Source organism: Marmota monax, unplaced genomic scaffold (assembly GCF_021218885.2).
Source record: "Marmota monax isolate L192 unplaced genomic scaffold, Marmota_monax_Labrador192_F-V1.1 WCK01_AAM20220418_F8-fsc00022, whole genome shotgun sequence".
NCBI classification, from domain to species: Eukaryota; Metazoa; Chordata; class Mammalia; order Rodentia; family Sciuridae; genus Marmota; species Marmota monax.
In genome coordinates, this window is record NW_026695215.1 from 19,044,033 (window position 1) to 19,056,173 (window position 12,141).

A 12,141-nucleotide genomic window follows, 5' to 3' on the forward strand; every position below is an offset into this window, starting at 1 on the left:
TTCCATATTGAGAAAAAATAAAGAAAGGTGACATCTAAGTATATGTGATCTTAGTGTGGATCATTTTTTTGTAAAAGACATTGTGATAAATTTCTTTGGCATCTGTGGATTAAATGGATGATTTGAAACAAAGGCATTTTCTGATTTAGCTGGTTGTACTAAGATTGTGTTGCAGAGTGTCTTTAGGGTGTTTATCATTATCTACATCTTTCAGTGGTTCAGGAAAAAAAATTGTTTAAGAGGTAGGGCAACAAGATATGATAACTGTGGAATCTCAGTGAAGGATATACAACAGTTCTTCTAGTATTCTTGGAGCTTTTATATATATTTGCTTTTATTTAGAAATTAAAAACAAGATTATGGTTTGATTTGTTTAATAGTCTGTATAACACATTGCTTTGTGGTCTGAAAGCAACAGTGAAATCATGACAACTTTGAAAGTAAATTATCCCTCATGGTGATGATTGAACCCAGGGACCCTTTACCAGTGAGTTACATCTACCCCTATGTATTTATGTAATTTAATTTAGTTTTTGAGACTGGTTCCATTAAGTTGCTAAGGCTGGCCTAAAACTGGTAATTATCCTGCCTCACCCTCCTGAGTAGCTGGGATTGCAGGCATGAACTACTGCACCTGGTATCTTTGAAAGCTTTAAGGTGATAAACTATCATCATCAGATATTTTATGTGAAAACTGCTCCATCAACCTTTCCAAAATTAGGTATCCTGCCCTTTTTTACTGAGATGTAAAGTTCATGAGGATCAATATATTTAGTTTTAAAGTATTCCCAAATTCTTAAAACACTGTTTAACTATTCTGTAAAAATCCCAATAACCAACATGTTCTGAGCATGTATTGTATGTCAGTCACTATTTATATAATTTTTACAAGTCTCCTATCAGTATATAGATACTACTTTTCCCATAAAACAGATGAATAAAATGGGTACAGGAGAATTAAATCATTTGCCTAGACTCACTAGGAAGTTGCTGAATCACATTTATTATCACAAAATTTTTCTTTTTAAATTTTATTTTGAGGCAGGTTCTCACTATGGTTGCCCTTGAATTTGTGATCCTCCTGCCTCATCCTCTCAATTATCTCAGATTATAGGCATGTGCCACCATGCCTAGCTTTGCTGAGTGTTTAATCCTTTCTTTCTCCTTCTAAATACATATGTGCTGAATAAATAAAATGAACAAATGAAACATGAAGTACAAACAATTCAGTGTATTGGGTGAAATATTTAAACTTAGTAATTGAACTGTTTCTTAAGTAAGGTCTGCTGCATTTTTTGCTGAAGGTATACACATAGGTCCTCCTCTCTCTCCCCTTTCCCTTTCCCCTCCCCTCCCTCTTCCTCCCCCCACCCCAGATGAAGATGTGATACCCACCCTAAAGACACTCTGCAACACAATCTTAGTACAACCAACTAAATCAGAAAATGCCTTTGTTTCAAATCATCCTTTTAATCCACAGATATGCCAAGGCTTTTATTGGGGGGTGGGGTTTGCAGGGTATTCAACCAAGGACACTTTACCACCAAGCTACATCCCCAGCTCATTTATTCTTTTAAATTATTATTATTATTATTTTGAAATTTTGAGACAGGGTCTCAATTGCTGAGGCTGGTCTTGAAGTTGGAGTTCTCCTGGCTCAACCTCCTAAGTTGGTGGAGTTACAGGTGTGTACCCCTGCAGCATATTCTTTGTGATGATGATTGGAGGTGTTAGATGACTTGGATCTGTAGGAGTTTTTTGAGTTTGTATTTTTACATAAAGTATATAAAATTTAAATGTGCATTAAGTGCTAGTACTTTTTACTCTACACAATTCCACATAATTGCAATCAATATATTCAGTTGTTGGCACTCTGTATCTGAGGACTCTGTCTAAAGATTGAAAGTATTTGGAAAAAATATAGTATAGAAACTACTTACATTGTATTTGGCATTATAATTAATATTGAGATCATTTAAAGTATATATACAAATACTACCCCATATAAAGGAATTGAATATAAACTGATACTAAAATCCCTCACCGATACCAAGGTTCAATTGTGGACCACTTCTGGTGCTCTAGAAAAAGCATCCATATGCCCTTTTCAGTCTATTTTTTCTAGGTGTACCTGCTATTCTGCCTTTTCCAAGACTAGTTCTCCATGCTTTTGAACTTTATGCAAATGTATTTATGATATTTTATTTAGATAACTTTGATTCATTAGTTTGTACAGGAAACTTTGTGTTCTTAGTTATATGATCTTTTTAAATGCTTCCCAGTGTTCCATTGTACAAAATACTCCTTTTTATTTAGTTTTTCTACTGTTATGGACATTATTTTTTCAGTTTTTGGTTATTATGCAAAAAAGATACTATAAACATTTTTGTACAATTCTTTTTTTAAAAAAATATTTATTTTTTAGGTCTAGATGGACACAACACAGTGCCTTTATTTTTATGTGGTGCTGAGGATCTAACCAAGGTCCCGCCCATGCTAGGCAAGCGCTCTACTGCTGAGCCACAATCCCAGCCCCTTTTGTACAATTCTTTACATGTATATTAGTAGGCATTTTGTTCATATATATCCTGAGGAATAGAATTAATGATTCAAAGGATATATGTATGTGTAAATTAATTGAGCACTTCTAAACATTTCCCCAAAATGATTATATTTGTATCCTGCCAGCAATATAGAGGAAGTCCATTTGTTCCTTTTTTTTAACCAACAGTTGATTTCATCAGTCATTTCTATTTTAGCCTTTGTTTATTATTATTATTAGGTTTCAAGTACCTTATAATTATACACAATAGTGAGGTTTATTGAGACATATTCATATGTACATATGACATATTTTGTTCCAGTTCATCTCCTGGTACTTCCCTCTACTCTCCCTCTACCCTTTCCATCCCTCTTCCTCTTTTGTTCTGGTCTTCCGTCTACTTATTTATATATTTTCCATTGCTACATTATAATTGTACATAAAGTAAGACTCAGTGTGATATGTTCATATATAAGCATATAGCATAATTTGTTAGGCTTTATTCCCCAGTTCTTCACCTTTCCCTCCTTCCTTCCTTTTCCTCTATCTACTACTTTTACTCTACCATTTTCATAAAATTTCCTGCTTTCATTCTTTTTTTTTTTCCCCCTTTAGCTTTTTTCTCTTCAAAAAAGAGAAAATGTGTTACCTTTGACTGTGAGTCTGGCTTATTTTGCTTAGCATGTTCTCTAGTTTACCATCAAATGACATAATTTCATTCTTCTTTATGATTGAGTAGAACTATATTGTGTATGTATGTTACATTTTCTTTATCCTCTGTTGAATACCTGGTTTCATAACCTGACTATTGGGAATTGTGCTGTCATAAACATTGGAATCCATGTAGCACTATTTTAACCTTTCTGATGGGCATAGTGTGGTGTCTCATTTTTGTTTGCATTGGTATTTTTCTGATGTTAAATGTTATCAAGTACCTTTTGGTAAGTTTTATAGCTGTTTTTACATTGTCAGTTTTTTTCTCAAACTGCTCTGAGAAAGTTTCTGTATATATTTGTAATCCAAATCGGTTTCACCATTATTATTATTATTTTTTTTTTTTTGAAAATTGATCATTCTGAAATGTCCACAGAAATGCAGTGTCTCTAAACAGAGGTAAAGCAATAAGGAAGAAGTGCAAATCTGGAAGACTTTCACTACTAGATTTTAAATCTTACTGTAAAGCTACAGTAATGAAGGTAAATTGGTATTGGCACAATGACAGATCTGTGTGAGAGAGTACAGAGACACATATGTCAGCTGATTTATGATAAAGAGTCTTAATTCAGTGGGGGAAAGATGATTCTTTAAAAACAATGATTCTGAAGCAATTGCTTTTCTGTGTTTAAAGTCTTTAATTTTGATTAAGACTGAAGTTGTTGATTATTTTTATTTATAGATTGTGCTTTTGTATTTAAGAAATTGTTGCTAAGTTCAGTTTCCCTTGTTTTTTCTGCTATTACATGTAGGTCTAGATCTCTTTTGAGTTTATTTTGTATGTAGTGTGCGGTAAGGATCAAAGGTTTCTGATCTATTTGAAATAAGTTGCAGATATCATGATCCATAATCCCTATAGTTCATGGTGTATTTTCTAAGAACAAGGAAAGGAAATTCTCTTATGTAAGTATTATATAATTATCAAAACCAGGAAATTTAATATTTACAGAATATTATTATCTAATTAATAGCTATACACATAGCTTTGTAGTTGTTTCAGAATGTCTTTACATCTATTTTTCTAGTCCAGGACCTAACCAAATACATTAAAGATTTATTATGTTTAATGTCTGCTATCTTCAGTAGTTTCTTGTTCGATCTCTGATTTTTATCATCTTGATATTTTTGAAAAATATAAGCAAAGGCATTTTATAATGCTCCTCAATTCTTTTGTTTCTTCCTGATTAAATTCAGGCTATGCATATTTGGGAGTAATATATAATTAGCACTTTCTCTTAAACATGAATTTCATAAGGTAGAATAAGTGAAATGTATGAGACAATACATAGAAATTAGACATCCCCACAAAGTTGAGGCAGATATCTTCTTGTTAATGGAATAATTTCCTAAGTTATAATATTTGGGGGGAGAGGGAGTTACATTGTTCATGTTCCATGAGGGAAACTATGTCTTGTAGGATTAGTTAATTTTTAGGGGTCTGTATTGCACTACACCTATGCTAGAGCTAGCATGTAGTTGGTATGACAGCCTGTTTTGGGGTTCCCACCTAATGGTCTAGATTCAAGGATAGTGCTGATAATGGTAGAATAGAACTCTAGAAACTGGTTACTGTCTAGGTTACTAAGATTATTAAGATAGATTCATTAATTCATGGTTTTTTAATTTTTTTAAAGAGTTGGGGATCAAAATCAGGACCTTTTACATGCTAAGCATTCTTCACCTGAGCCAAAGTTTTGTTTTTGTTTTTGTAGTGGCAAGGGGATGGGTTGAATGGGTAAAGTTTAAGTTTTATTTGAGGCAGGGTCTTGCCTAGGCAGGCCTCAAATTTGTGATTACAGGGGAATTATAGGATTACACCCTGCCTAGCTAGCATATGGGGTTTTTAAGGTGGTAGAACTCTCAATTGTGATACCATAATTATGAATACAGAACACTATGCATTTGTCAGAGCCTGTATAGCTTTATAATACAGTGAATGTATTTTGTTATCTGTAATATGCTGGACATGTATTTCCTTGTTCTGTCCATCTCAGGGCCTAGAAGCAAAGACACCTCAGTAGCAAAAGGCCAAACCTGGTGTTGCAGATTTTCATCTCTAATATCATTCTCTAGTAAAAGGAACCATGTCTTTTTGTAGTATTGGTTAATTTTAGGATTGGGCTAGGAAATATACAAGGTGAGAGTCCAGCAACTTTTAGGTGCCTTAAGTATTCAAAGATTAAAAAACAAAATAACCCCCCCCCCACACACACACACACAGTGATAGGGAAATATCAAATGGACACTCAACTGAAATGACCAAGCTTGAAAAAATTTTAAAAACAAAGTAAAATGGGGCTGGGGATGTGGCTCAAGTGGTAGCACGCTCGCCTAGCATGCTTGAGGCACTGGGTTAGATTATCAGCACTACATAAAAATAAAATAAAAGATATTGTGTCCACCTAAAAATAAAAAATAAAAAAAGTAAAATGATATGAGACTATATCCCAAAGTAGAAAGTAAATGTTGATGAGTCCGTATTGATTTAAATGATCAAATAAATGGGTGAAAACAGATGTGGAAGAACGTAAAATAATTTTATGTAAACTGACTTTCAAGGAAGTACAGCTTAATTTCTTACCCCTTAACTGTAAACTATGTGTAGTAATTTTATTCCAAAGGGTACAGTAAGATAAAGGGAGGAAAAGTTACTTTATAGTGGAGAAACCTATCTAAGGCTACAACAGACAACTGATTAATTTCAGCATCAACAATGATATGTCATGTTAATAATGTATGTTATTTAATGTTAAGTTAATGCATCCTTAATATGAGATGATAAAAATGACGCCTTACTTTTTCTGTCTTCTTCCCCCAAGGTCATAATCCTAGTCTAGTAATAATTAAAAATGCTTGTCAAGTCCAAGTGAAGGATCTTTTGGAAAATACCTGATTGGTATTCCTTAGAACTGCTGAAGTCATCAAAAAAACAAGAAAAGCTAAGAAACTTTCCCAGAAAAGAGAAGCTCGAGTAAAGACATGATGACTGAATATAATATGGTGTCTTGGATGGACTTCTAGGGCATAAAATGGTCATTAGACAAAAAATAAGAAAACCTGAATAAAGGGTATACATTTTTATTAGCATATCAATATTGATTTATTATTTGTACCAGACATACTATACAAATACAAGTTGTTAATAATAGGGGTAACTAGATGTCAGATATATGGTAATTTCCTGTGCTATTTTCATAATTTTTTTTGTAAATCTAAAACTGACCTTGGAATAAAATTAATTTAAACAATAATCAAATGACCTAATATGTATTCACCCACCCACAATATTGGTTTTAGGGCCATAAACTGTTAAGAGAAATGAAGAGAGTACTACTGAGGAACACAGTAATAATCAAATACAGGGAGCAGGTACTGTAACCAGGAATAGAAGCCCTCCATCTTATCTTTTGTAGTGTTCCTCCAGTGCCCTCTATTTTTAAAGCCTGATACTGCAGTAGATGGTATAAAAGTAATGTTTCCAGGGTCCAAATCCAGAATTACAAAACAAGACAAATAAGGGTGGATTTGGAGACAAGGGACATTAGATAATTGGAACACGGCTATAGTAAGAATGAATTAAGTTACTCAAAAGAAAATATTATGATTGAGAAGAAAAGATGCTTGGGAAAGACCTCTGGGTAACACTAACAGGTAAAAAATATGGTACATGGAACGAAAAGGTATCTGAAAGATAAGGAAGAAAATCATGTCGAATGTTAAAGATCGTTTTAAGAATCTCTATTGCATTTAGCAATGTTGATGTCGTTGATGGTGAAGCACCAACCATGCAATTAATATAGATAGAAATGAATAGAATTTATAGAACTGGATGAAATGACCACAAACTGTTTTCCCAAATTACCCTTGACTCTAAAGATGAGACATAGATAGGGTGTAACTAGTATTAACTTAAGAAATAATTGGGGACAGGGGATGGTATGTTAATTAAAAAATGTAAACTTCATCAAGGCAAGAACATTTCTTTTTTTTTTTTATTATTGTATTCCCAGTACCTAAAATAGTTGCAAATATGTTCATTCTGTATTTATTGTATGACTAAGAAATATTTGAGTACTTCACAATAGGGAAGAGTTGAATAAATGGTATTTCTCAGAAGTATTTTATTGAACAAGATTTCTGAGGCAGAGGATGGCATAATGAAGGACATGTCAAGAGTATGCATGGTTAAAATATTATTGTTTTATATCATATCTAATTAGTTTTTAAACTTTGTTTTCATACCTCGTATGTATAAACTTAGGTTTGATTGTTTACACTATATTTTTGTTGAAAGCAATATGTAAAGCTTTTTTTTTGCACTTTTTAAACCACCAGTGATTGACAGTATGTTTAATTTTTCTTTTATAAAGTGAAAAGTAAGCCTGCATTTAATGTCATTTTTAAAAATCTTTTAATTTAGTCTACAAATAAGAAACCTCGAAAATCTCCAGGAGAGAAGAGCAGAATTGAAGCTGGAGTGAGAGGAACAGGCCGTGGAAGAGCTAATGGGCATCCTCAACAGAATGGTGAAGGGGAGCCTGTCACATTATTTGAAGTGGTGAAACTGGGGAAAAGTGCAATGCAGGTAAATTTAAAGTGTTTTTTGTTTGCTTTTTGTTTCATGCATAAAAAGAGATAGTAAATAACCTATGTGGAATGTCTTGGTGTACATATTGACACTTTATATACTTTAATTTTTTTTTTCCCCTGGGGATTCTACAGATTGAACCCAGGGTCATATACTTGCTCAGGACACTCTTCCACTGAACTATATCTTCAGCCCCTATACCTTGATTGTCATGAAACCATATATTTTATTCTGTAAGGTTTTTGATTTGGTTTGGTTTGTAAAGAGCATCGGGAAAGACATTTTGTTGAATAGTAACATATTCCTTAGATTGTGTTCAATATGTTGACCAGTATTAATAGGAGATACAACAGAGGATTTTTATTGCCTTGTTACAGTTTTTAGATGTGATTTTATTGCAGAGTAATTGACAAAAGAAAGGGTGATCTTTTATAACCTTTTTTACTCTTTTATCTCTTCTCATTTACTCAAGAGATATCTTAAGTATTTTGTAAGAGCATTATTTTATTAGCTTCTTAGTAATTCATTATAATCATAAACCAAAATTGTTTTGACGATTCCTTGAGTATATCATTATATATTCCTTGAGTATATATTATATTCTTCACTGTTATCAAAATTATTAGTCATTATTCATGTATTCATACATATTATTATTCATACATATTCTATGTATCTTTTCATTTTAAATAATGGAAGTGAAATTATTTGATTAAAGTGTAGTGGGTTTATTTTGTTTTGTCTTGTAGAAGAAATAGGGCTTGAACACAGAGCTTTGCACATGCTAGGCAAGTGCTTTACCACTGAGCTATGTCTCTGTCCCTTTTCATTTTAATGTTGAGACAGGGTCTTACCACGTTGTTGAGGCTGGCCTAGAAGGTGGGATCCTCTAGCCTCAGTCTCCTGATAAGCATGCACCACCATGCTCAGCTAACGGTTTTCTTTCTTTCTTTCTTTTTTTTTTTTTTAAACAGTATAATACAAAAATACCCTATTCCTCTCCAAGGATTTAATCTAGTTTACCTTTCACTAGAAGTGTAACAGAATGCCCACATTTATACTAGTGCTAGCAATTGCATATTTTGTATTTTAAAATTACCTAATAATATGAAAGTTGGTATTTCACTATTTTAATTTGCACTTTTTGGTCACCAAAGATTGATGTTATGTTAAATCTATCTGATAATTGACTGTTTTATTTCATTTTCCCAGTAAGTGTGACAGTCATTTAGGTAATTTATGAAACAATAATTACTTGTGGCACTAACACAGGTTTTCATTAGTTAAAAAAAAATTTAATCTGTATTTCATTTTCAGTCCGTAAAGGAGCTTAGTGTTTATTATTATTATTAGTATGTTGTCAAATTGATGTGTACAAGAGTCTTGGAATTTATATGCTGAGAGATTTATGTATATGATTTTTATATATGATCTCATGAAGTAGTGGCATGATTCTAAATGGTAAATACTGAATTCCCAGTTATTTAAAACAAAGGGTGACAATCTTGTGAATTACATATGTATAATTTAAAAAGAGATGAAGTGATCTTTAGGCATTAAGCTTGAAAATTTTATCATTATATTTTAATAGAAACATTGGTAAGCTACAGAAATATTATTTTTTGAGATTAACTTTATTGCTTCTCACCTTTATGTAGAAACACAAGTAACAGAAAGATAAAGGGTTTTTATCTACAATTTTAATAATTCCATTTTAATATTTTATTTTCACTTTTATGTGAAGCTTTATTGTACCAGATAGTTACATATTGTAATGATAATTTTAATGCATATTCTATTTAAATTGAATGCTAACATTTTTGTAAGTATATAAAGCAGGGTTTATTTAAAAAGGGGTAACATCAACTTCTAATATGAATAAAATTTTATCATCTGTATATGAAACAAAATACTGACCAATATAAATTATTTTTTTTATCCACATGTTCTATTCTTCATCCTGATTACTTTTCCCTAAGAAAACTGTTTGATACTGTAATTCTTTTACTTAAAATCTTTGAGCCATATTTTCTGACAGATAAGAATTAATAATTAGGACTCTAGAGGCTTCCATAATTTGGTTTTAACCTACTTTTTTTTTTTTAACTATTCATCTTTTGAAGTCTACTCTAAACCTTTTTTTTAAAAAAAATTTTGTGTTTTATTATTAATGTTATATTTTTCCTTACTAGGTATAGTCACATTAATCTAAAAACTTATATAATATCGTTTTTCACTTAATAATTTTCTAATAAAGTTGTTGCTGAGCACAAAGGGAATTCACATTTAAAAAACATACAAGTGTGTTCCATTGACAGTGGCACAGCAATTTCACTGTTTATTACATCCTGACAAGATAAAATGATATTTTAGTTAAATATTAAAAAGAGAAGACAAACAGATATCAATATATTCAGAAATAAAGCAAGTATTTCTGTGGTTTATATAGAAGAAAACTACAAAATGATGTTCAGGATTTTACTTAGAATAGAGAAGCACATTCTTACAGCCAAGAATTTGGTACTTGTTTGTTAAAATTGCATTATGAAGAATAGTGGAATAGACTCAGACTTATTTCATGAAGCCATAGCCTAATATTAGTTTCCATCCCTGAAAAGGAAGCTAAAGAAAGCCACTGATAACTAATGCGAAGGCTTATATTTATGGTGACTATAAATTTCAAGTTGTCCTTGATATTCTTTTTATATTTATTGTGCATGCAGTTATTTTTTATTTAAAAAAAATTTTTTTGTAGTTGTAGATGGACAGAATGCCTTCATTTCACTTATTAATTTTTTTCATGTGGTGCTGAGGATCAAACCTAGTGCCTCACACATGCTAGGTAAGCGCTTTACCACTGAGCTACAGCCCCAGCCCCCATTTAGTTACTTATTAATATAGAATCCTTAAGTATTCAAAAGGGTCTTAGTTTGGATTATAATTCATATTAAATTCCCATTTTTAAGAAATCAAAGGATGATGGAAGAGAGAAGACAGACATAGTCCTCATAAGAAACCCTTGATTGAAATGTCTGGTAATGTGGTGTCAGGGTAAAAATTTCCATTGTTATTTTAAGAAAGGAAGATCTAAGCCCATATTGTTTAATCTGAATCTGCAATGGCAAGCCTAGTAGGAACAGGTAATAAAAACATTAGATGTGGGCTGGGGTTGTGGCTCAGTGGTACACTTGGCCTCGAATGCGTGAGGCCCTGGGTTTGATCCTTAGCACCATATATAAAAAAATAACATAAAGGTATTGTGTCCACCTACAACAACAACAGCAAACTAGATGAAGGGTGATGAATAATAAAATAAAATACTAGCAGAATGAAAGAAGCAATTCTAATTAAAAAATAGGGCATAAATGAAACAAGAAGGGACAGATTTGAAAATTGATCAGTCTTGAAAGTTGAAAATAAATTTTTGAATCATAAAATTCAAGAGGTTAATTTTATTAAAGAAAAATACTACATTAGATGCCTTCAAAAGGAGAACTCAGGAATTAACTTTCATTAAGCATTCATTTAGAAAGTACCCAGAGTAAGAAAAATGTTAGAAAATACCTAAGAGCTGTTTAGAGACTTTGGTATGATTAGATGGTTTCAAAATAGGGCGGAGGAAGAGATCAGAGGGAATTAAAGAGACAACCACTTTTGAAGAAGTAGTTTTAGAAAAATGTCTAGATAGGGCTGGAGCTGTGGCTCAGTGTACTAGCACACATGAGGCACTAATAAAACAAAGGTATTGTGTCCATCTACAACTTAAACAAAACAAAACAAAAAGGCAAAATTTCTAGACAAATTTCCCTATATCTAATGTTTGTTCTAAGGAGTCTTGAGCTAAAAAAGTGAAAATAGGGGCTGGGGTGCTGGCTCAGTGGTAGAGAGCTTGTCTAACATGTGTGAGGCACTGGGTTCAATTCTTAGCACCACATATAAATAAATAAAATAAATGTCCATTGACAACTAAAAAATATTAAAATAAAAAAGTAAATAATTACACAGCTGTAAGAGTATATTATGAACAGAGAATATTGAGGAAATCTTGAAAGATTTTGTTAAGGATTTGTCTCATGTTCTCTTGACTACAATGCAATTAATGTTGAAATATACAATAGAATAAATTCCAATTATACTTGGAAGTATAAAAAGGTACTTTTAAAATAACTTGAGAAGGAAATATATAGTTGTGAAATGTCAGTGTTAGTGAAAGTAATGTTAATGTAAATGATGGGACCAGCTAAAGTACTATTTGAGTAGATATGTCCTCTTAAGTGTATTAATGTTAAGTGACAGC

At 32.0% G+C, this 12,141-nt stretch overlaps 1 protein-coding gene across 3 annotated transcripts in view; it reads left to right on the forward strand.

Annotated features, from left to right (window-relative positions):
* Stag1 (STAG1 cohesin complex component) overlaps positions 1-12,141 on the forward strand; it is a 360,527-nt gene that overhangs the window by 112,209 nt on the left and 236,177 nt on the right. For 2 of the 3 annotated variants that reach the window (XM_046431593.2, XM_058574788.1), the window contains exons 2-3: positions 6,076-6,324; positions 7,677-7,841. Coding sequence is in view for 2 of the 3 variants with exons in the window: in XM_058574788.1 (XP_058430771.1) it covers positions 7,836-7,841 (6 nt within the window). In the remaining variant the exon portion in view is untranslated. The remainder of the gene's footprint in view (positions 1-6,075; positions 6,325-7,676; positions 7,842-12,141) is intronic. The other variant, XM_046431592.2, reaches the window with a different exon arrangement.